We start from the raw sequence: 26576 nt of genomic DNA on the forward strand, positions 1-26576 counted from the left end.
TCCATATAAATAACATCCATTGACATTCCCCTGTCCACTACTTTAGTCACCTCTTCAAAAAATTCAGTCAGGTTTGTCAGGCACGACCGACCTTTCACGCATCCATGCTGGCTCTCTCTGATTAACTGAAAATTCTCGAGGTGTTCAGTCACCCTATCCTTAATTATAGACTCCAGCATTTTCCCCACAAATGTTAGGCTAACTGGTCTATAATTCCCTGGTTTCCCTCTCTCTCCTTTCTTAAAAAGCAGAGTGACATGTGCAATTTTCCAATCTAGAGGGACAGTTCCTGAATCTAGAGAACTTTGAAAGATTATAGTTAGGGCATCCGCAATGTGCTCACCTATTTCCTTTAAAACCCTGGGATGGAAACCATCTGGTCCTCGGGATTTGTCACTGTTTCGTTCTATTATTTTCTTCATTACTGTTGTTTTACTTATGTTAATTTTATTGAGTCCCTGTCCCCGATTCAGTATAAGTTTTCTTGGGATTTCCGGCATGCTGTCCTCTTTTTGTACTGTAAATACTGACGCAAAGTAATTATTCAACATGTCCGCCATTTCCCCATTATCAATGACAATATCCCCACTTTCAGTTTTTAAGGGGCCAACTCTGCTCCTGACCACTCTCTTTTTCCTAATATAACTATAAAAGTTCTTCGTATTGGTTTTGATATCCCTTGCAAGTTTCTTTTCATACTCTCTTTTTGTAGCTCTTACTATCTGTTTTGTGACCCTTTGTTGATCTTTGTATCTTTCCCATTCGCCAGGATCTGTGCCATTTTTTGCCTTTTTGTATGCCCGTTCCTTATATCTTATACTGTCCCTTACCTCTTCACTTGTCCATGGCTGTTTTTTTTTGGCAAGTAGAGTTCTTGCCCCTCTGGTATAAACCGATTCTGTATCATGTTAAATGTTTCTTTAAACATTTCCCACTGATCATCAGTCGTTTTACCCATTAACAGATTTGCCCAGTTTGCTGTGGACAGTCTCTGTCTCATCCCATTGAAGTCGGCCTTACCCAAGTCTAGAATCTTAGCAGCTGATTCATTTTTTTCCCTTTCAAACACTACCTTGAACTTGATCATGTTATGATCGCTATTGGATAGATGTTCACGCACAGTCAAGCTGTTAACTAAATCTGGTTCATTACTCATCACTAAATCTAGTATGGCTTGCCCCCTTGTTGCCTCTAGGACATATTGCTGTAGAAAACTATCCCGGACACACTCAAGAAATGAACTACCTTTCTGACCGATTGGGAAAAGCAGACTAGCAACTATGTGAAGGTTCAAGTCCCCCATTAAGACCACTATGCCTTTGTTACACACTTGTCTCATCTCTGCCTTTATATAATCTAGCACTTCAGAGCTGCTGCCAGGGGTCCTGTACGCAACTCCCACTATAGTCTTAGATCCTTTCCTATTTCTCAATTCAACCCATTAGGTCTCTGTTGGCTGCTTACCCCTCGTTATATCCTCCTTTATCACTGAAGTGATTTCATCTCTAATCATTAAGGCTACTCCTCCCCCTCTTCCATTTTCCCTGTCTCTCCTGTGGACCTTATAACCTGGTATATTTAGTTCCCAATCCTGACCATCCTGCAGCCATGTCTCCGTAATAGCTATCATGTCATACCCTCCAGTTTGAATTTGAACCTGTAGTTCATTTAATTTATTCCTTACACTCCGTGCATTTGTATATAGAACTCTTAGTTTGGCTACACACCCTAGCCTCACCTTCAGCTTCGATGCTGGGTTAATCGCTTTACACATCTAGTTTTCACTTTATCTGTAGTGCCTAAAGTACACTTTCTTTCTTCTGCTCTACGCTTTTCTTTTTCACTTATTCTTGAACAACTATTTGTACTATTTGTATTGTAAATTTCCCCTGGGTCCTCCCCTCTCTTGCTACTCTCAACGTTACTCCCTTCTGACTCCCTGCTCAGGTTCCCATCCCCCTGCCAATCCAGTTTAAACCCTCCCCAACAGCAGTAGCAAACCTCCCTGCGAGGATTTTAGTCCCGGATCTGTTGAGCTGCAACCCGTCCGGCTTGTACAGGTCCCACCTTCCTCAGAATCTGTCCCAATTCCTCAGGAATCTAAATCCCTCCCTCCTGCACCAACCCTCCAACCATGCATTCATCTGATCTATTCTCCTATTCCTATACTCACGAGCATGTGGCACTGGGAGTAATCCTGAGATTACTATCCTTGAGGTCCTGCTTTTCAACTTATTTCCTAACTCCTTATATTCTGCTTGCAGGACCTCATCCTTCTTTTTATCTATGTCGTTGGTACCGATATGTACCACGACCTCTGGCTGTTCACCCTCTCCCTTCAGAATGTCCTGCAGCTGCCCAGTGACATCCATGACCCTGGCACCAGGGAGGCAACATACCATCCTGGAATCACGTTTGCGGCTGCAGAAACACCTGTCTGCTCCCCGAACTATAGAATCCCCTATCACGATTGCTCTCTCGACCTTTCTCCTCCCCCCACCCGCCCCTCCCGTACAGCTGAGCCACCCATGGTGCTTTGGACTTGGCTCTGGCTGTACTCCCGAGAGGAGCCCTCTCCCTCACCAGCACCCAAAACTTGAATACTGGTTGGAGAGTGAGATGCCCTCAGGGGACTCCTGCACTACCTGCCTGGTTGTCCTTGTCTGGCTGGCGGTCACCCAGTCCCTCTCTGCCTGCACTCTCTTAATTTGCGGGGTGACCACATCCTGAGAAGCCTTTTAACCTGACCTTAAAAGAGTGCTTAAGGATACTGCGTATTGAGCTATTGGTGACCTTTTGGGTGCTAACTCCAAAAACTCCACTTCATTACTGCGAGCTGTATATTGTTGGGGTTGAACAAGTTTGCTGCAGTAGCCACTGTTCAATCTGTTCAATAACTCCATTGAGGAATGGAGTAGTTCTGTTATTTAACTGTTGAATTAATCTAGTTGCTGAATTGTGATTCTTTGGTGAAAGGGATTTTTTTTTTAAAATCAACAAACTGTACAAATGTGAATAGCAAAATGGGTTTCATGGGGTACCAGGACTTAAAATCAGCCCATTTAAGATTTTTCTGCCTGTTTGTTTGTTTAAATTCTATTTACTATTTGAATTAAATGAACTGGCAATTTATACTTCAAAAAGGACCTTCAAACCGCTCAAACTCTGTATCCTCACTGGACCTGGAAGGGGAGTCAGTCTCTGAACTAGGAGCAGGACCTTCTGGGAGTAATGGTGTTGAAGCTTTACAGCTGTTGGAACATGAACAAGGTAAGCAAAACAGAATGGCAGTAATGTTGTTTGAAGGCTCAATAAGTAGAACAGTTTTTTAAGGGCCTTTATAGACCAAGCCATTGACTGAATGAATTCACTGCATTTAGATTCCCCTTGTACCTTGCACTGTATTCTAGTAAGAATAGTTGGAAGCAACCCTGGTGATCAACCTCTGCTAATGCTTTCTTTCAACCCCACCCTCTCGCTTTATTTTTTAAGTTGTACAAGAATTCACACTTTCTTGGGTCATAGTGAAATATAGACTAACAGAGTACATGCTGATTTGTAGGCCACACAGTACTTTTAATTGAGCTTGATGGGTTTTGTGGGGGTGTGCTCGATTTTTTTCAGAAAGACTGCATCTCTATGCTCTTGAGGAAGGTTGGAATTTCTTTCACTCCTATTTGGGTGGTGAGCACCTTGATGTTCAGAAATATTCTGGTTTCAGTGACATTGGAAGAAAAATTAGGTGGTTGTGTTTGGAACAGTAAAGGGGGGGGGTGCGTGGTAGGGAGGGAGGAGAGTCGCCTTGGGGAGGTCTGTTGTTCTGCAGCTTGGTACCTAGGGCAGATCATAAATATGTGGCAGGAATGGAGCCCTTGGCTGAGGTGGCTGGAATTGAATGGTGTAATTCCTGAACTGCCCTGCCACCTTCAGTCTATTAGGCTGTTTTTTCAGTGGTAAGTAAATATTTATACTTAAGATAGTGTGAGTGAGTTATTTCCTCCCCAACCTCCTCTGGTCCATGCCCACAGGGTGGGGATAAATCCCTTTCTGTTTGCCAGCTACAGATCTGGGGCTACATTTGTATTAGCTTCCTCTGTTATACCAATGGTTTTTGGCTAGAAGACCAAGGCATACGTGGTCTGTAAGGTTGCTGTGGGATGAAGGTCCACCAGCTGTCACCCTCTCGTGGATTGTTAGCTTCAGTTGTCAAACACCAGTTGCAGCTAACTTATACTGTATTATTACCTGGGCATGGTGAAATGCAAGGGGCAATGATGTGTTTCAAAACAACGTTAAGGTAATTGAAAAGGTGATGGACTAAGGACATTTGTAAAGCGGAATTATAGTTCTTTTGTCATGTGCAGCAGAGGTTCCCAATGGTCTGTCCTGATGGCTGTCAGCTTGGATGTTCAGGAACCTGGTTAGGGTGATGTGGTTGTTTGAAGCTCAGTCTTGTTGTTTTCTTGAGGTATTGTTGGCTGAGGTTGTGTTGCTGTGTTAGTGATGCTGTGATGTTTTTGATGAGTTTGCTCAGAAGTGGGTTATTGGCCTTGGATGAGAAACTGAGCTTGACTGGGTCTTCTCGAAGGTTGATGTTGCAATGTCATTGAGATTGGAGGTTATCTTCTTGGTGTTGTGGTGCTGCTGTCCTTATCCTGGTGGAAAGACCTGGCAGCTTTGGAGGTATTACAGGTTAGTGAGTGTTCCTCACCAGGATGTTTAGCTTGACAGGGAACTGTATCCTAAAATTGCTACCCTAGCTCTGGAAAATTGTTTTCATGTTGTCGACGGCCTTACACCTTCATAGTAGTTCTGGGAAAAAAATGTGCGACTGAGTCGTTGCAGTTCCTCCTTGGCTTTGGCACGGTACGGTCCATGATGGTTCTTTTGTATTGGAAAGTATGATTGTGCTACTGGGGCATTTTGGTCAAGTAGAAACAAGGATGAGTGTCCTTTGTTCTCAATCCGTCCTGCTGTCAAGATCCAGGGAGCTTGTGTCAGGTGTTCTCGATAAAAGGGATGTTTTATTTTCCAGGCGTTTGGGGTGTCAAAGTGAGCATATTATTGTGATGTCCTCAGTTGTCGAGGCCATCTGCATTTTATGCCACTCCTGGTCTCTGGGCTGGAGGTAGGATGCTTGGCTTCTTCGTTCCACTAAGCTTCTGTCATCTGCAGTGAGACAAGCCTCTTGTTCATCCAAGGAATATTCAATTAAGTGTTTGCAGTGTGAAGTTCGCAGAGCTCCGTATGTATTGTGCCGATGACACTCGTGGTATTGCAGAGTTTGTTAATCTCAACTTTTAGATACACATGGTCCGCCAAGTCCTGCTTAGGTTCTGTTCTAAGTCTGGTTGTTTAGTTGTGGTTTATGGTAGGGTTGGAACGTGCTGTTCTTGACACTGGGAATTTGTCAACATATGCGTTGAAGGGCGTGGGGTTCTGTACCTGGCGATACAGAGCAAGACTAAGTGGCGCAAGGCTCCATTGCAGGTGGTGCAGTGGAGGAGGGTGAGTTTTGGGTCCAAATTGCTGTTTTGGGGCAGAGGTCCCTGCTTTCTTGCATTACTATTTAAGGCCATGACACAGACTTAATGTACCTGGGTAGTAGATGGCTGGTTCAAACAAGAACTTTGAATTTAAACGGGAACCTCACAGAGCTCATTGCTCACACTGTTGCCTTGGTCATGCTGCAATTCAGGTGATTACTTAGCAATGCCTTGATTTCTTTCTATTTAGAAGTATTAAGCATCCACACTGCATCTGCCTTGATGTGGGCAGAATTGTGAAGGTCATATTGGGAATCACAGGTGTGATTCTTCAGCAAACAATTCCATATTAGCAGGTTGGTGTACCGACATATTGTTCCACTGCAAAAAAAAAACAGCATACAACAGCTGGGTGGCTGCAATGCTATATGATTGATCTTTTTGCAAGGAGATCTTTATGCCTACTGGTCTATTAACTAGGGAAGGTGTAATCCATTTTACTGTGGTTTAGTCCAGAGTGCAGAGGCAGGGGACAGGCTTGAGAGGGTCTTCATAATTGTGGTAAGGGTAATGTCGATGAACTCTGCTTTAGAGTTCTGATAGTCTTACAGGATGTTAAGTGAGAAATAGTCCATTCCTGGACATCGTCCTTCATTACTTCTGTATATTGCTAAGTATCACATTGTTTTATTAAATGGTTTTCTTGTGTCTGTAAAACATAATTAAAACCTAGTGGGTTCTTTCCTACCAGCACCCCCAAGTAAATTAGATATGTGCTGAGTGGAAAACTTTTTGTTGCTAAGTCCTTTCTGGGCTGTCAAACAGCAACGGTATGCAGTAACAAGAAAATCTGATTTGGTGGAATTCAGACCCGCTCCCCTGTGTAGTTTCTTACTTTCCCAGTGTGCATTGAACTCATCACGACTAACCGCAAGCCCATGTGACATTCGGATGAAAGGTTTAGTTTCTTCTTTTGTCGAGATGTAATTCAGTGAGAGACTGATCTTACCTGACCGCCTACATCTGTGCCCCACTAACTCTTAGACGAAAAGTTGGAACTGAATTTTCTGTTTTTTAAAGTCACACTATTCAGGACTGCACGTGCAGTTTTTTGGGCCCAGTTCACCTGCTACAGTTGTAACCTCCTGCCCTCATCCTCTGTTCCTGCATCAATGGATCATGATTGTGCTGTTGCAGCCATTAAAGCATCTTGATAACTACCAGCATCCAACAATGTAGAATACTAGTCTTTCACAGACTAAGATAAGCCGGAAAATAGTTGATTGAAAAATACTGTATTTTCATCCATGAAACTAAAATTTAGTCTTAATTTCTTGTTATCACTGCAACTTAAAAAAAAAACTAAAATGCAGGACTAAAGTAACAGATATGTGTAGAAACTAGGGGAAGTCCTGCTATCAACTTTTAATTTCCAAATTGCAGTATCCTCAGTGGATGGAGATTTGCTGCTTAAATTTAATTTGTTTTTAGGGAAAATGATTTCTGTAATTAAAACTGACATCCACAAGGTGGGAAACACTTAATGCTGGTATTCTTAAAGCACTTGGTCAAGCACAGAAACAGTGCATCAATAGAAATGTGGGCTGGAGGAATGAAAGTGGCTTTTATCGACTGAGAATGCTGCCACTTGTTGCAGAATGTTTGGATATTGTCAAGAAGATATTTTTGTGGAAAAGACTTTTTTCAAAATTAGCAAATGTGCGATAATGAGCATGCCATATCTTGCATTGTATAAAGCAACATAATTACACTAATATTCTCATGGCCTTTATAAGCTTACCTCCAACCCAAATGTCTGTTGGTACTCTGTTCCTACACTTGGCAAAATGTTCTGAGAATACCACAGTTACAGGTTTTCTATCGTGTAAACAACAGTATTAATGACAGAAATCATTTTTCTAAAAAAATTAAGATATATTTTTAACTGAACGTCATGTAATTATGGAGGATTCATGCCACTACTTCTTATTCCATTTTAGCCACAACGCAAGACAATCTGGATGACAAACTACGTAAATTTGAAATTAGAGACATGATGGGGCTGACGGATGACAGGGACATTTCAGAAACTGTGAGTGAGACCTGGAGCACTGATGTCTTAGGAAGTGATTTTGATCCAAACATTGATGAAGACAGACTACAAGATATTGCAGGTAAATAATTAGCAGTTGATGGTGAACTTGTTAGTATTTCAGCATTTCTAGTAACATTTTGTGATGGGATTCTATTCTATGACCTAATTGGTCATAATGACATCGCTAAGGTAGGTACATGCAAAACCTTGTGAACACAAAATATTTTAACATGTTAATTGATGTGTTTTCAATTTGCTATCGAAAAACACAACACTGAATTACATTAATTAACTCTGTTAACTTAATAAAGAGGCGTGGTAAATTTTCCAGTCTAATGTATGATAAATATTAAGTGATTAACAGAAACAATTGTTCTGCCCGCCAAAATGTGTGCCTATGGTGCAAGCAATCATATTAAATAGGGGTGGCCTTGGAAAGATTCTTTTGGTTTGTTCATTTCTGATTGATTTTCAAATTGCTCAAATATCAGAATTGTCACATTTTGCCAGTTGTGCATTTGATAGAGTTTTGTTAAATGACTTATCACATCGAAAGGTTGTGATGTGGCAAAACAAATCTGGTAATCAACTGGACTGTGGTCGACTTGAAGTACCCAACTTGTAATTAAAAACACAGTATGTCCTGACATAGCCAAAATAAAATTATTTACACCACCTTTCAAGTAATTGTTGAATTTGTTGAAGTTGGTGTATTCTATCATCACAAGAGTCAGATGGCTCTCATTTGTGTAAAATTGGAAGGGGAGTGTAGAGAGATATCAGTTAGATGAAACTCATGTACTTGCATAGGAAACTTATAAGCTGTGATATCCTTGGTTCAATGGTAGCACTCTCTCTTCTAAGTCAGAAGGTTGTGGGTTCAAGTCCCACGCCAGAGAGTTGAGCATATAATCTAGACTGACAGTGCAGCACTGAGGGAGGTGCTGTCTTTCGGATGAGACATTAAACCATCTGCCCTCTCAGGAGGACATAAAAGATCCCATGGCAATATTTGTAGAAGAGCAGGGGAGTTCTCCCTGGTGTCCTGGCCAATATCATTAAAAGAAACAGATTATCTCGTCATTATCTCATTGCTGTTTATGGGATCTTGCTGTGAGTAAATTGGCTACTGCATTTCCCTACATTACACTTCAAAAGTACTTCATTGGCTGTAAAGTACTTTGGGCATTATATATATTTATGCAAGTTCTTTCTTTATGCTCTAATTCCCCTCTACCCCCACGCACCAAATTGAAGTCCCCCTTTTGACCCAACTACCAGCAGATTGCAGGAAAGTAGCCTTGGGTGATGCATCAGTTGACTTTGGTTTATTTTTCTCCATCTGGCAAAATGCATGCCGACCTGCCACCCGGCAACACTCCATGTGGAGAATCATCGGTGCAAGCACTTGTCTTCCCACTTGTGGCACACTGTATTGAAGAACTGATGTGCTATGCAACTGTGCCATTACAGTACTTCAAAATGAAGGAAAGCTATGCGTAACGCATTCTAAATCGTAAACTTCAGTATTATTTCTAATACAGTCTTCATTGAAAACTTTTCATTGCTGCTCATGAGCAGTGTAACTTTTTTAAAAACGTCATATTAAAATACAACTGTCATTTGCTGAATCCCAACAGTGTGATTGACCTTGGTTCTTTCTCATTTGCATCCAGCATTTTTCATGCTTTTAGGTTGTGTTTTGGGATGCTTATATCATTAACTGAATTTGCAGCAATTTCCTTATGTGTTTCTCTAAGGGATAGCATTATGAGATGCACATTAAATCTCCATTAATACCTCATTATCCCAGTGATAAGATTACCATGATAATGAGGCATAAATTCTAATTGTTTCAGATCTTGTTGTGCCTCTCATTTAATCATATACCTGTATTTGTCTTCAGTAAGCTTTAAATTGGGAGTGATTCTGGTGAACTGAAAATAATGCTCAAGATGCTGAAAGCAGATCTTTTATTGAAAATCTATGAGTAAATAGTGTTGCAAAAACAGGCAACTGCTTCTTTCTGGGATTCAGGACCATGGATACAAGTATGGAATCTGCACCAGATCAGATTTAGCATATTGAAATACTTATTTTATCTTCAAAATAGAATAGTCTTAAATTACAATGTCTCTGATTTGTCACACTGTTTGTCCAACATCCAGTACTGGATGAGCAGAAATTTCCTCCAACTAAATATTGGTAAAACCAAAGCCATTGTCTTTGGTCCCCGCCACAAACTCCATCCCTCTCCCTGGCCACTGTCTGATGCAGAACCTGACCTTTCACAAACTTGGCATCCTATTTGACCCTGAGATGAGCTTCCGACCACACGACAGCCCTATCACCAAGTCCGCCAACTTCATCTCTGCAATGTCGCTCGTCCCTGCCACTGCCTCAGCGCATCTGCTGCTGAAACCCTCCTCCATGCCTTCGGTTACCTCTAGTCTTGACTATTCCAATGCTCTCCTGGCCGACCTCACATCTTCCACCTTCCATAAACTTGAGCTCTTCCAAAATTCTGCTGCCTGTATCCTAACTCGCACGAAGTCCCGTTCACCCATCACCCGTGTGCTCGCTGAGCCACATTGGCTCCTGGTCCAGGAACGCCTCGATTTTAAAATTGTCATCCTTGTTTTCAAATCCCTCAATGGCTTCACCCCTCCCTATCTCTGACCTCCTCCAGCTCGACTACACTCCAAGATCTCTGTGCTCCTTCAATTCTGGCCCCATGTGCATCCCCTTTTTTAACTGCTCCACCATTGGCGGCCATGTCTTCAGCTGCCTGGGCCCTAAGCTCTGGAATTCCTTCCCTAAACCTCTCTGCCTCTCTCCTTTTTAAGATCCTCCTTAAAACCTACCTCTGAACAAGCTTTTGGTCACCTGTCCTAATAGCTCCTTATGCGGCTTGGTGTCAAATTTTGTTCCTGTGAAGCATCTTGGGATGTTTTATTATGTTAAAGGTGCTATATAAATGCAGGTTGTTGTCGAAGAACCCAAGAATTTAAGCAAGAGACAGGGCTAAATCAGCGAGCATCCTCTGTAGATTGGGTCATGTTGCAGATCCAACCAGACAACCGAATGTCCCTCCTGCATCCCTTTATTTCCAGCTCATATAAAAACCGGTTTATTTTCTTTTTGAATATTTCAGTTCCGTATTCAGAACACTCATTTCATAATTTGACAACTGTTGTATTTATATGATCCTCTGGAAATCGAAGTGCTTTGTGTTTCTAACAGTCAATTTTCAAAGGATAATATATTTTCCAGTATGGAAAAACTGTTTATATTATTAAACTCACTGAACTTAATTATATTTTAAAATAAGTTACAACTGCATTTTGTAATTGTCTCAGTGCAGTCCACAATCAAAGGGGTTTTGTACCAGTACAGAAATTGTTGCCAATAGTAAAATAGCATGCATACAAATTGTGACCATGTTTTACTTGTGTACAAAGTGGTTTTGCCCAGTTATGTTTCTGTAACTTCAGTTTTTTTCCCAGTGTTTATTTGTCTTGGTATGCACATATACAGGGTATCACATACAAGAGCAGGTATGCTGTTCACTATCAGTGAGGATTGAGAGAATTTTGGGTGGAATGAGAACAGAATTAAAATTGTCCTGGATCACTTGTACTCAGGTAGCCTAATTGTGGCAGTCATGTCGAGGGAATTATTTAAGTCATCTTTAACCTGTGGTTTCCTTTTTCTTTTTAAAAAAAAATACTGTCCTTGTTCTGTGTTTTAAGAAGAATATCAGCCATCTTATCTGTTCCCTCCATGTTTTAAAATATTTCTTATGTCTTTGTTAATATTTTTTTCAAACTTTAAGCTTCCCAGATTTGTCCTACCTCAGTGGTGGACAACAAATGGCTACCCTCCTCTTCTTCAATGAGCCTTTGCTGTAAAACTAAAATGATCCCAGATTGCAGGACATCCCATTTAACTCAATTGTAATATATTGGGTATGATGCAGCAGTTATCCTTTGTACAAAATCCAGTGTTTTTAACTTAATATTGATAAAGGTACTTTAGATGCTTATTCCAGGTTACACTACCGATGTCTGATGGTCCAAATGGATTAAAAATACAGTAGTATGCACAGAACAGGACAAAATATGACTTGCTTCAGATTTCTGAATTGGGTGTTAGGATTGCAATATATTGATGAACGCTAATGCCGTTGACTTGTAAAATACCTAGAAGTGGCTAATGCAAAAAAAAAAAGTGCTTTATGTATGGATTTCAATGCTGCTATTTTCAGGGGACTTCAGAAATCTTATAAAACTGCTGTTGAAGAAAAGAAATGACAAACCATTTCAATAAGCTTTTCATGTTCGGCAAGATTGTCAAACCCACCCTCAGCACAATATCTGATATGTAAAAATGCTGTTGAGTGGTATGCTAGCTAAGAAAAATGTAAATTTTTCTATGTACTAGGTGCAGCAGCAGAGAATATGCTGGGTAGTTTGCTAGGTTTACCAGGTTCAAGTTCAGTGCTACTTGATCCTTGCACAGGGTCAACAATCTCTGAGACAACGAGCGAGGCCTGGAGTGTGGAAGTTCTGCCAAGTGACTCGGGTGAGTCTGTCTTTATAATTTTTTACATATATTTTTCAAGCATCCCATTATTAGAAGTATGGACAAAACATATGTAAAAAAAAATGTAAATCTTCCTGTGGCTATTAATGCACTCTTAATATATTTCCAATTACAATGAAGACATGAAAATGAATATTAATGGTTTGACATGAGATTTTGACTTTCAGCTTTGGGCGTCTGATTATTTAACTTTATTTATGAATTTTACTGCCCATCTTAGTTGGCTGAAATACTTGAGTATTGTAATCATAATTGTATTTTGTATTGTGGAGATGAACCTTTTTCATCTTACTTGGATTGAGTTTTATGCTGAAACTGCCTGAAATAAAGGTGCACTGCACATGTTGCTGAGAGAATGTGAAAGCAATTTAGCAGTCCAACAGAACTTTGTACTGATTAGTTGTAAAGTTCTAAAACTGGTATGTATATAAGGTGGCTGTATGCTTTAAAGTAAAATTGGCTTTAGTACACTGCAGTGGGAAAGAAACAAAATCAGGCACATTTACAACCACAAATGCTCATGCCCAAAATGTGTCGAATCAGATGTTTGTGCCTCTTTTATCCAGGTGTGTATAGGTTAAAAGGGGAAAACAGTGAATTTACAGAAACATAACAGCAATATGTCAAGTTCAATATTGTGGGTCTGATTACAGTTATGAAAATAAGTATCTGAGCCTAAACAAGCTGCCCATCCTAGTTGGTTGAAATATTTGAGTATTGTAACCAGAATTGTACTTCGTATTTTGAAGAATAACCTTGGCTAGAGAAGAAAATAAATATTTGAGGCACTGCACTGAGTAATGTTGTGGGTGCCACTACAGCATTTGGAGCCAGTTATTTGTAGCTAGACGGTGTCCCCTGACATTTGCTGTAGGTATTGGTACTATTGCACAATAGTTGGGTTAACAGAAGCAAATGAAAAGGAATTTCTATCAGATAACCCAGTAGATCACTGAACTCTAAATCCAAGGTCACAAGTTTTGGTCCCACGATCAATTTGCCTCGTCGGACAAGTTTTATCATTTTGTCCAGGGCTTGGGGGGATGGTGAGGACATGAAGAAAATTAAATTATTATTTCTTCTAAATCACTGACTTGTAGACTATTGAAAAGCATTATGATAAAAGACATCATAGTTAATATAAAAATATTACTTATTATTTTTCAGAAGCCACAGATTTGAAGCAGGAGGAGCGATTGCAGGAGTTGGAGAGTTGCTCTGGACTTGGTAGCACATCTGATGATACAGATGTGAGAGAAGTGAGCTCACGGCCCAGTACACCCGGACTCAGTATTGTATCAGGTACAGGATAGTGGAACATTGTGATTAATTAATATACAAATAAATATTAGGCAGAAGCTTAAAACGGTCCCTCCTAAAAATTGTGGCAGTTTTTAAATGTAAGGTGACATTTTCTTCATGAAGTCCAATCACAATACTTACATTTCAGAATTAATGCCTTTTAGGCTTTTTACACTATTTAACAGGCATCAGTGCAACTTCAGAAGACATACCCAACAAGGTTGAGGATCTACGGTCAGAATGCAGCTCCGATTTTGGGGGTAAAGATTCTGTTACAAGCCCTGATGTGGAGGAAATTGTGCAAGGTAAATAAAGGTGTTTTAAATATGAAGCCAATGCGTAAATATTTGGAACAATAGAAATTAGTGATGTGGGGGATAGATAATAAAGAACTTTCTTCCACAGCTGACAGTTTCTAATGCATTCAGATTTTGAACAGTTAAGCATCTTCAAATGTATTCTTGTTCCTTGTTGAATCTCCTACATACTTATGGGAAATTCTGTTTGGTTAGGGGTGCGAGATTTGTGTCACTTGGAGTTAAGTTATGCATTTACTAATTCTAAGCACAAGAACTGGCATTTCAGGTGTTGTGCAAGCTTCAGTTACGAGCATTTGAATTGTATGCGCACACATGCTGCATCACACTCCAAATGCAAATTTATATATTGCACAATACCAAAACCAGAATGTCCATGGCTTCTTATTTGACTTGCCCACAAACAAAGCCATGGTTACAATCTGCAGCTTGATCTGTAACTGACGTAAGCATTCACTATGCTTCAGAATGTGCAACTCAAGCAGCCCGTGTAAGTTTTATAGTTTGGTGAACCTAACTTATATTACTACTTTTTCTTTCCACTGTTGATTTATAGGCGCACATCAGATGACCTCTCCACCTTCCCAGACAGACTCATTGCTTGCAATGTTTGATCCACTGTCTTCTGAGGGTAGGTTTAAATTTCTTGCAGTGCATCTTGTAGTGGTGCATGTCTAATAGCAGTAACTTCTTTCGATTGAGAAAAAAGGTTTCCCTGCAACTCACTTAACAAGATGCACCTATTTATAAATTACAACTTGTTTTATTGTGATATTTTTCTTCACTTTTTTTCTCTTCATCCTCTCTTCTGCCCCCCCCCCCACCAAAACAAAGAAATATCAAATATTAACCAGCAAAGCCACTAAAGTAAATAGGAAAAGATAGAAAATAAAATACAAAAAAATCTGTGCTTTGGGACAGGGAAGCCGTAATTTATTATGTTGTGCTTCTGTTTTAAGTTTTTCTCCCGTTCTTTAGATTTCCTTGTACCATTTCCCCAATTGATAAGTGGGTAGGCCTTTCCCAATGCTTCTCTTTACTTGACAGCTGAAGGTGCAGTAGAGAAGCCCTGAGTGGATTTTTTTACTCATTTATTTTTCTTCCTCGTGGGAATCTCTTGGCTTCTGCTTGGTGCCTTTCCTAATGACATAGCAGAGATTGAGAACATGTGATGTGGGGAAGCAGAGCTCCCCCGGGTGCTGCTATTCCATGGCACGTCGGTGCAGAGTTTGACTATAAATTATAGAGATAGAAAGTTAACATTTATCATCCAAGTTGAATAATATTACAGTATTATTAGAGTAACAGGCACAGAATAAAGATGGACTTATTTTGTTCTATGCATAGGAATGCGGAGGACTGCAAAAGACTATTCTGATCCTTCTGGCCAGGCCCAAGGAGCGGACAATATCATATGCCATTCTCTCTCTCACTCTTTCTCCAAACTATCTGTCTGGCTCCCTCTTGAATTTACCAAAATAACCTGCCTACATTGCCTCCCTGGGCAGTCCATTCTATACTTTAACTGCCCTCTCTTAAAGTAATTAATTCTAAACCGTCTGTTCACTTATCTTCTGTGCTCCCTTGTAGAGTTTGTGACTGACATAAATTCATTATCATAGTTCATTTTGTCTACACTATCAATTTTGAACATACTCAATTTCTGCAGCCTCCTTGTGGCTGAGGTGCCTAAACTCGGGTATCAAATTAGTCATCCTTTGCCATACCTTCTCCAAAGTCAGAATTTCCCTACTATGGTACGGCAACCAGAAATGTGCACTGTACTTCCCTGGATCTTAGGTTCTACCTCTGTCAAGAGATCCAAAATCTTAATTTGCTTTCTTCACTGCCACCACACAGTATGATGGTTTCAGCGATTTATTTACTGGTACCCCCAGAATTTTCTGTATGGGAAATCCACTGCAAATATCATACTTCTGGGAACCCTAACCTCCAAAAAAAGTGTGTCAGGAAAACAGCATCAATGCAAAGGGAAAACAGCTCTAATATTGCACAAATAACACAACAGCTTGTAAGTCAAGAAGTACAGGAATCTGATAACAGATTCCAGAGGTGAGGTGACAGTGACTGCCCTTGACATCAAGGCAGCATTTGACCGAGTGTGACACCAAGGAGCCCTAGTAAAATTGAAGTCAATGGGAATCGGGGAAAACTCTCCAGTGGCTGGAGTCATACCTAGCACAAAGGAAGATGGTAGTGGTTGTTGGAGGCCAATCATTTCAGCTCCAGGGCATTGCTGCAGGGGTTCCTCAGGGCAGTGTCCTCGGCCCAACCATCTTCAGCTGCTTCATCAATCACCTTCCCTCCATCATAAGGTCAGAAACGGGGATGTTCGCTGATGATTGCACAGTGTTCAGTTCCATTCGCAACCCCTCAAATAATGAAGCAGTCCGAGCCCGCGTGCAGCAAGACCTGGACAACATCCAGGCTTGGGCTGATGAGTGGCAAGTAACATTTGTGCCAGGCAATGACCATCTCCAACAAGAGAGAGAGAGAGAGAGTCTAACCACCTCCCCATGACATTCAACGGCGTTACCATCGCCAAACCCCCCACCATCAACATCCTGGGGGTCACCATTGACCAGAAACTTAACTGGACCAACTGTATAAATACTGTGCCCACAAGAGCAGGTCAGAGACTGGGTATTCTGCGGCGAGTGACTCACCTCCTGACTCCCCAAAGCCTTTCCACCATCTTCAAGGCACAAGTCAGGAGTGTGATGGAATACTCTCCACTTGCCTGGATGAGTGCAGCTCCAACAACACTCAAGAAGCTCGACACCATCCAGGACAAAGCAGCCCGCTTGATTGACACCCCATCCACCACCCTAAACATTCACTCCCTCCACCACCGGCGCACTGTGGCTGCAGTGTGCACCATCCACAGGATGCACTGCAGCAACTCGCCAAGGCTTCTTCGACAGCACCTCCCAAACCCGTGACCTCTACCACCTAGAAGGACAAGTGCAGCAGGCACATGGGAACAACACCACCTGCACGTTCCCCTCCAAGTCACACACCATCCTGACTTGGAAATATATCGTCGTTCCTTCATCGTCGCTGGGTCAAAATCCTGGAACTCCCTTCTTAACAGCACTGTGGGAGAACCTTCACCACACGGACTGCAGCGGTTCAAGAAGGCGGCTCACCACCACCTTCTCAAGGGCAATTAGGGATGGGCAATAAATGCTGGCCTCGCCAGTGACGCCCACATCCCATGAACGAATAAAAAAAAAAAGATGAATACAAGTCGAGAGACTTTGGGGACGCCCTTGGATCTCTGCTTGGCTCCAAAAATCTTAAGGTCAACATAACTGCTCCTTAGCTATACTTCCATGCTTATTTCTTTTTCCAAAGCTCACTGTGCATTAATCCACATAAAATGCCATCTTCTATTTTCCAATCCATCCAAATCAGCCTGTATCATGTCTGCTTGGTTTCTATTTGGAAATCCCTCCTGTTCTGTTTCATATCAACAAACGTAGAAATATTTACTGATCCCACTTCCAAATCAAATGATGTACATTGTAAATGGTGTTTATTTTTATTATCCTCAAATAATAATGAAAAGTTGGCAACTGTATATTTGTTGAACAGGATAAAGAGATGATTGCTATGGTCATGATCGGACAACCAATTAAGTATATGATTCCAGACACTTCACTGAAGAACTGCAGACTATAAAGTTTCATTTCTAATATGCTACCAAGCATAGCTTCAAATAATTGGCTCTAACTTTATAGCTGGTAGTACAATCACTCAAAAAAAAATAGTGGTGAACTCCACTTGTCGTGGATGCGGTTTGTCTGGGCAAAATTTGGTAAACAGAACAAACTACATCTGCCCAAACCAAATATGTTAACAGATGTGTGTTTCTTCTATTTGTTCAGGCAAACTGTACATCCCAGACTCCAAGTTTAGAATTTAAAATGTTTCTCTCTGCTCCCCAGCAAGGGATTTCAACATTTTTTGCGTTATGATTTCATGCATGGTGGACCTGATTTGTCTGATTTTGCTGGCTATCTGGACAAATGAAGTCTGCACGGATAGGTCTAAATGACCAACACATACAGAAATGAAGGTGAATCTCCTATATGCCATGATTCATGTGATTTTTTTTTATTCCCAAAATTCACAGCTTCAACCATACCATCAATAGTCAGGCCTAAAGTGCACTATGCAAGACCATCACACCCACCTCCAGATCCTCCAATATTCGAAGGTGCTTTAGGGGGCACTGATGCCCGATTGCCAGCGTTTGGGTCCCATTTGTGTTGCCAAACTGAAGCTGAGCTGCTCAAACAGAGGCACTCTTTTCCAGAAAGGCTAGTACGCAGCAGAAGCTCTGATATTGTTTCTTCATCTCGCCGACCAATGAGTGACCCTGGATGGAATGTACCAGGCAGCAGGCGGACAGCGAATGAGGAGCTATTTGGAGCTGGAGCAGCGACTGTAGGAACCTGTGGGCCAACTTCATCTCCAAGCAAAGACTCCCTAGTAAGGTCTAGTCTCAATGTACAAGTATTTCCTGGTATTTCAAACAAATCTTTTCCTAATTGGGGATATTTTCAATTGATGTCTTTTTTATATGCGTAGTCTTGAATATTTGGTCTTTACAAGATGGGAAAGAAATTCATTGCATGTGAAGACAGTTTATAAATGGAAGTCTGTCTTAGTGGCCTTATGTTACTCATATGTTCAAGTTTTATTGGAAGAAGCTCATGCAATATAGTAAACGCCCAAAAGTGCTAGTAAAATGTTTTCGGGTGTCAGTGGGTTTATGGAATAAAACTAGCCATCCCACTTAAGAGCAAGACTAATTTCATATTTAAATGCAATTGTTTACGCTTGAAAATAATTGCTTGATCCTAAGAGGAACTAATTGCAATACAGACGAAAATTAAGTGAACTGCGACTTTACTAATGTGCAATATACAATGGGACGGAGAGGCATGTATTACATGAGGCCTTGTGATGTTAAATCCACATATTTGCATTTGGGAACGTACAGGACGAGAAGAGAGAATTGCAGTCTATCTGGCTGGTTCCAAATTTAAACAATCCTTCACAATGCTTTATTTCTCACACCTCAATCATTTTCTCTGCCAAACATCTCTCAAGTTCCCTCTTGCGTCTCTTTTGTCCAGGGGGAGGATAGAAAAGACAGTGATGATGAGAAATCAGATCGCAGCAAATCTTGGTGGAAGAAACGATTTGTGTCTGCTATTCCTAAAGGTCAGTCTTGGGATTGTGATCATTTTGCAACACAGGACATGAAATAACTGATCGAATGGCTTTATTATTTGATAAGTAAAAGATCTCTGATCCAATTGAGAATTCAACAGCACCTTGAAACAATTAGTATCTTTTTTCTAGCTTAACTACATCTATATAACTTTCTTGTGCATTTGCCTGTGGCAGCTCAGTGCATTTTGATTTGATTCACTCTTACCTGTGAAAATGAAAAGGCTGCTTGTTTGCATTCCTTGTTTTACTGCTTGTCAACTACTTTGGCACGTTAGAAATCAACAGCCTGGGAATTTCTCTAGAATGTTGGATGAAACTGATCAGATTTTAGTTTCTGTGACTTTCCTTATTCCTGCCCCAACGTCAGTACTGCCCCATCCCCACTCTATTCCAGCCCCGCCTTGGTTGCTAGGGTCCAGATAACAAAAATCAACACTTAGTACGTTCTGCAGTTTTGTTTCCTTCCAAAAAAATTAGTTATCCTTAGCATTAGTTACAAATCATTTTCATCCAAAACTTAAAATCTTCAGTTTTTAAAAAAAAAATTGCAGACTGACCACTTATGAAAAATGAGAAAGTGTTTACTAAAATAACTGTAGTGTCGTGTATATCCAGTTGATTATCATCAGCTAACTGCAGGCAGAAATGCAGCTTAATATCTTCAGTGTAACTAGTATAATAGTGTGAAAAGATGTTATCGAACACTAAAACCTTCATTGCTGTCAGTTACACTTCACCACAAGGTTTTGGTTAAAGCCATGATTTTCTTCATCCTGCATGTGATGAAGTTACTTTGTTTTTTGTAATACGGTATATTTTCTCTTTAGCTCCCATTTCCTTCAGGAAGAAAGATAAACAAGAAAAAGACAAAGAAGATGGTGCACAGGAAAGGTTTCAGGCCATGCAAGGTTGGCTGATCCTACCTTACATAATGAATGGTGAATGAGGTCTACAAAAATGAATAACACCTGCATGAAACATAAAAATCTTTTTTTTAAAAATTAAATAAATAAATTAATTAACTGCAGACTATCAGATTTTTTATTGTTTTTCTTAAAAAAAAAGTATTTACTTCAAATGCATGGAAATCACACTAACCATGTAGTACAAATATACGGTCTATCTGTGATTCAAAAGTGCCTTGATTTTGCACTGTAGTCGCTGAACCTAATGCTAACATGCACCTTCAGTCTGGAAGGTTAATTCTTGTAGGACCACCACATTGATCACAAATGTGCCATTGCTCATTACCCAGTGTATAGTTTTAATGCCAAGGATCTAATTACAAGACTAGTTGTAGATGTCTAGCCTGTCTCTCTGCTCCTTCAGTGATTTTGAGCGCTTTTGTAGCCTGCCTTTCTGCTGCTCTGCTTTTCTTCTTCTCTCTTCACCTCCCTTCACTATAATCTTAACCTTTCCTAGTTCCCTGCTGCACTGATTATCACTTCATTTCCTTTCAGGTGAGGCTTCATTGGGTGCAATAATCAAATGGTTGCTTTGCATGTTTTTTATTTTATTATAAACACACTTCAGGTCATACAAAAAAAATGAATTAAATTTAACATTTTACTTTTTCTGACAGAAGGTTTTGTTCAAAGTTTAAAGCAGTAATTAAATGAGTAATACCTTTTCTCTCCCGTTGTACCAAAAAAAGAGGGTGAAAAGCCAGTGAGGCCAGCTGAAAATGTGAGAATTGAAAATGATCAGGACAAAGGAAGGGAAAAGTCTGAGGGAGTTATCAGATTCATTATTAATAGGTGTTCTATTGAGGGAAGTTGAAGTCCTCAATGACAAAAAAAAAAAATCACATGTCTATAACGATCCTTTCAGTAGTAGAAGATTTTAACAGTATGAAAGATTGAACTTCATATGGAAATTTTTGCCTGACAATTACAATACAGCATGATAACCCAAACGATTCGAGAAACACTCAGGTTTGGTTAAGTGAATGCTTTGGGTACTGATCATTTAATTTCTTTATTTGTATTAAGTGATATATGATCACTGATGCACAGGAGAATTAAATAATTATACAGGTAGGCATACTGGGATGTCTAGCCATTAACCAGTCGATTCAGATAATTGATGTTTGGATTTCAAATCTGCCACCGTTGAAAAAGTAGTGGCAAGACTCCCTGATGATTCATTTGGTAAGTTGATCACACGGATTAGTACTAAGCCATATAGACCATGAACATGTCATGTCGAATCCCTTATTTACACAAAACTAATCTCAGCTGGATGATTGAGGGAATGCTATAATTTGCCTCAGTGTCCACGAGCTAAGGAAAGAAGGGGAAAAAAATTACCAAGATTTGTGCTCTTGATCATTCTCCAGTGACCCTTACAGGAAATTACATGTGTTTGAGATTGTCAAGTGAGTACAGGAATAACCTTGATTCTGGTGCAATAATCAAATGGTTGTATTGATTGTTTTTAATTTTGTTCAGAAGACCGCCAATATTTAATAGAGGCTCACGTTAAGAGTAGTCACTTGGGTCATGTAATCCATGAACTTCAGAAGACTGCGGAGAAAACATGGGAAAATACATAAATTGGGATGCACTCGTGGTCATGGCGGTAGATACATTGGCCCGGAAATTGTGATGAGCGGCGAACAAACGCCCGCCGCTCATATGTAACTAACTCACCCACAAACTTTTTGCAGGCTTCTGGGTGCCAACTGGCTTCAGTGAAGACCTGCAAGAAGTCTAGCGCTCTTTCCTGGGAGATGTGAGAGTGGGGAAAAGAGCGCTCTCCCTTCAACCAATCAGCTTGAAACATCCTTCTCAAGCCATGCAGACTAAGAACCAGGAAGTGGCAGATAAATTAATAAATTCACTATAAAATCAGTTAGAGAAAGCTAAATAAAAAGAGGGTAGGATTAAAAGACGGAGATAAAAGACAAGGAATAAGTTTTTTTTAAAATGTATAATTAATTTTATTTTAACAATTAATATCGGGAGGAATGAGACTCCATATTTTTTAAAGTTAATTTTCAGTGCGAGAGGTTGTTTGGCAGTTGTTAATAATTACCACGCCGTTAAAAATTGGTTTGAACCTAAAAAACCCAGTGTTTCTTTTTTATGGTGAGATTAGCTTATTTCCACCGGTCCATTCATTCAGCTGGCAAGATCTCTTTAACACGAAGCTTTCAAACGAGTGGGGCAAATGGTAGAGCGATTTCTACGTTTGGCTGTGCATGTGCGCTCTCCGGAACTTGCTCTTCCGTGTACCTTGAAATAACGGTGAGCACTGATAACCTCGCTGTTATTTCATGAGCAATTTACAGGCCAACCTCTATATTTGTTTAGTCTACAGTTTCCATTCTTCCAAACAGAAGCTCATTTACTTTGTCTCTTTAAATGTAATTGGTCACAAGTAGAAGGCAAATATGGGCCCAGAATTTGCTGTCAAAATAATGGCGAGGCTAATGGCGCTCACCGTTATTTATGCTCAAATCGCACAGCAACTTCAGGCGAGAGCAGATGCACGGTTCAGCAAGAAAATCCGAAAGTTGCTGTCCGAGATGCGCCATTTCCCCGTTGGCTCCATGAAAACGGCATCTCGTTGTCTGATTCACCATTCAAATGTATTGAACAGCGTGAAGTTCCTGTACTTGCATGGTAGATACGAACTAAACTCGCCACAGAAGGTATGGGCTTGTTCGTTTTAGTCTAAGTATCCTTTTTAATGGCGTGATAGCTGTGAATGACTGCCAGTCAACCTCTCTGGCACTGAAAATTAACTATTACAAGTGTGAAGTCTCATTCCTTCAGGTTTTAATTGTTGGAGTTTTTTTTAATAAGTTTTAATTACTTTTTTTTAAACTTTGTCTTTTTTTTCTCTCTCAATCCAATCTATCTTCCCCTTATTATTTCTCTTTCTGTATCTGATTTGACATTGAACTCACCATTCTATTTTACAGTTCCTTGTTCAGTCTCTGCACTGTTGATTTAAAAGTCCTTCAATCTGATTGGTTTAGGAGATAAACAGTTGCTTGCCCTGTTCACACAGATCCCAGATGCCCTGTAGAGGGCACTGCTTCATTTCGCACTTCCAGCAACTTGCAGTGTAAACTATCATGGAGATTAACTGGCTACAGCAAATTCTGGGCCATTATAAAATCCACTCAAGTTGACAATCCATTGGCCACACAATTTTATTCATAGTCAGTATTATTGTCTTATCAGAAGTTGTGTTGCATAATTTCTTTTAAGTAGAAGATTTGCCAAAATATTACTGCTATTTTTAATGCGTTCATGTGTAGTAAGTAGTGAGTAATCGACATCATACACAAGGTGACTCATTTGTAATGGTTGATCTGAACACTCAAATGTTCTGTTAATGGAAGTGAATACAATGAGTAATTCAAGAAACAGATTGAGTTTCATTTTTATTCACTCGCAGAGGAATAAAAGTCATGGGGAGAATACGTCTTAAATTCAAAGTACTTCAGCAATAAAGAGAAAAATAATATACTTACCATAATTTGGTTTAATTTTTTTCCCAAAAATATTAATTTTATTAACTGCATGGAGATTGTCAAGTTGGGTCTCGCTTCCTGCTAGGCTTTCTGTGATGTCTGTTATGAGGAACATGCTAGACCAGGTCCATTGGAAACAATGGGGACAGTGAATTCTGACTGTGAATACACATCATCTGGGGTAGCAGGGTCCCAAAAAAACCTCAGTATCTGCATTCCAAGCTACCTGAGTGGCTTCCCAAGGTCCTGAATGGCTCCCGGGCTGGTTGGAAGTTGTCCCCCCTGTAATCACTGGGGCCTCTCTGAAGTGCAGTAAGATACTTCCTCTTGGTGATGTCACAGAGTGGCTCAGCAGAAAGGAAGACCAGACTCTAGGATCTGCATGCATGTAATAAAACTGGTGTGTCTTAAAGCTAAATCAGACCAAATTTTGATATCTGGTAATGTCTCATATTAATTGCAATAGTGATTAAATTGAACACCTGCTGACCAGCTTGTGCAAATTCATTTGCTGAGTAATGTCAACGAGTAACATTTCACTTGTAATTCCTATTCTAGGTCACAAGGCACAAGGGGCTTGACTGGCTGCATTTAGGTGTAATTTTAAAAATGTCAGGTCCTAAGTACAGTTAGCCATATAGTAGTTAAGGACTTCTGCTGAATCTAGGAGAGAAAATCTTAGTAAAAATCAACTGTCTCTTGCACCCTCTGCTAACCAACTTCAATACCAGTATAAGCAGAAGAAAGTGAGTCATTATCTGATGATTGAAGAAGCGAAATTCCATTTTCATTTTATGGATTCTGGAATCTGTGCCAATGGTTTGGGGATTTCATTCTGTAATTTTATAAGTTTATTGTCGGTCCATTGGTTTTTGATAACTAGTCTTTTTCTGGGAATCAATCTAATTTCCTTTTGAAAACTACAAATCAGTGGCCTTGGTCATTCATCACCTTCTGCACACAGATCGGTGTAGAGAACTGGGGTAAGAATAGAAATTGGGGAACTGAGGGATAAGACTGTAAGAGAGTTGAACATCACTTCAGTTTGAAACCTATGTCATTTAATAAAGAATCAGACCATCTGACCTTGTGGCAGAAAATACTTGGAATCAATTTTAATTTTCATTGAAATTAGCACAAATTATGTGGAAGGATCAAGTGTAGCAATACCACTTTATAAGCAGGTTTTGCGTCGGTCATTACAGGATTTTAAATGATAGAGGTATCTTGCTCAATATTAAAGGAGATGAAAAAGAAACCAACTGTGAAAGAAAAAGTGCAGCTAAAAATGAAACTGTAGAGTTGGGATTTCAACTTTGTGAAAGTGATTAGAAACATTGGTCAGATTCATTGTAATCCTTGCAATAACTATCAGTCATGAATTTTCTTTTAGTGGTCGGGGTACATCTTATGTATTTTATGTTTTTTATTTTCTCCTCTCCCATATACTCCTGAAGGTTTGACTCCTTACTGGAGTGCAATTATGTTCGTTCCCTTCTGGCACCGTGTCCATCATTTACATATGAGCCGAGTGTTGCAGTGATGACAGCTCTTGTTCACGTGCATTTTCAATAGGGGCCATTAGACAGCACTTGAGTGGAAACCGTGTTCGTATTTTTCCCCTCTCTAAAACTAGGAGCACTGAAGCTAAAGTCTTACACGCCTCTCCACTGTCATTTGGTTCCCGTGCCAAATTTCATTTTACTTTGTCAAGCTGCATCAAGTTAGTAAAATTAATAATACTTTCCCAATTCAAATATATGGTCTAATTTCAAGAGTGGTACTGCAGACATTTGAAGAAAACTAATCTTTTTTTTAAAAAAGGGTACATTTTACTAGTTCATTGATAAAGCAAATCTGTTGCCTAATGTTCTGAACAGAAACTAAACTAGCATTGCAGTTTTCACCACATGAGCAGTGACATTTTGCCTTGTATTCTTACCTTCTAACTTTTTGAATGGGTGTCCCAATAACAATGACCCATTGGGGCATATTCGAAGTGCTGGAGTTAGACCATATTGCACAACTCAGTACGCCCATGCCGGATCATTTTTAATACAGGCATTTCGTGTTTTCAAAGTATTTCTACAAAATAGTAGCCTTTGGTTAAAATGTGGTATTTACTACTGAAAGTCTGTCTTAGGTTTTAACTAAACCTATAACGATTTGTAACTTCTGTCCGGGCCTTCTGTTTTTTTTTCTTAACTTGAACTAGCCGCTGAGATGATTTACAGAACAGCAGCCAAGAGTTGAAGTTGTTAACTAATCATAGAATGTTTTCTTGTTTCATGAAGTATCAACCAATCTTAGGAGGAAAGGCTTTCCTCTTTTGGCTTCTGTGTAAAGTTCATCGAGCTGATCAGTTGAGACTAAATTGAATGATAGAATTTACAGCACAAGGTCACTATTCGGCCCATTGTGCCGATGTAGCTCTTCATCTGGAAGGTCCAACTAATCCCATTCCCCTTATCACTTTATTTTCTTCCTTTCTCGATTCTTACCCAGTTGCCTTTTTAAATTATGTCTTTGCCTCAATAGCTATTTGTGATAAAGTATTCATGTTATAACTGTGTGAAAACATTTCTTCCAACTGCAACCTCTTCTTGTATTGACAATCATGATTTGATGCTCCCTTGTTATTAATTCACCAACCAGTGTAAACTATCTTTCATGATCCTCCTAAAATAATTTTGAAGACTCCTGATTAAATTCCCTCCCTAACTTTTTATGTTTCAGTGACAAAGCCCCAATTTTTCAAGCCATGATATTTAATAAATTCTCATTCCTAGTATAATTCCAGTGAATCTTTGCTGTACCCATTCCAATATTGTTCCTATAACAGAATACCCAGAAATGCACACTACTCCAACTATGGTCTAATCAATGACTTTCACAAATTTAAGAATAGCTCTTTGCTTTTACATTCAACCCAATGTGGAATATCTAGGAATCCATTTGCCTTTTTATGGCCTTTTCTGTCAGCCCTCCCACTGTTTGAAAATCTACATTTCTGCAAC

The 26576-nt window shown here is 39.9% G+C and overlaps 1 protein-coding gene across 11 annotated transcripts in view; it reads left to right on the plus strand.

Moving 5' to 3' along the window:
- Positions 1-26576, plus strand: part of gapvd1 (GTPase activating protein and VPS9 domains 1) — a 115246-nt gene that overhangs the window by 67152 nt on the left and 21518 nt on the right. For 4 of the 11 annotated variants that reach the window (XM_067969720.1, XM_067969722.1, XM_067969719.1 and 1 more), the window contains 9 exons: positions 3145-3270; positions 7487-7660; positions 12025-12165; positions 13354-13488; positions 13653-13793; positions 14362-14436; positions 17965-18323; positions 18974-19061; positions 19901-20011. In XM_067969720.1, the coding sequence (XP_067825821.1) occupies positions 3145-3270; positions 7487-7660; positions 12025-12165; positions 13354-13488; positions 13653-13793; positions 14362-14436; positions 17965-18323; positions 18974-19061; positions 19901-20011 (1350 nt within the window). The remainder of the gene's footprint in view (positions 1-3144; positions 3271-7486; positions 7661-12024; positions 12166-13353; positions 13489-13652; positions 13794-14361; positions 14437-17964; positions 18324-18973; positions 19062-19900; positions 20012-26576) is intronic. The other 7 variants (XM_067969724.1, XM_067969723.1, XM_067969728.1 and 4 more) reach the window with 7 other exon arrangements.

This window comes from Heptranchias perlo, chromosome 31 (assembly GCF_035084215.1).
Source record: "Heptranchias perlo isolate sHepPer1 chromosome 31, sHepPer1.hap1, whole genome shotgun sequence".
Lineage (NCBI taxonomy): Eukaryota > Metazoa > Chordata > Chondrichthyes > Hexanchiformes > Hexanchidae > Heptranchias > Heptranchias perlo.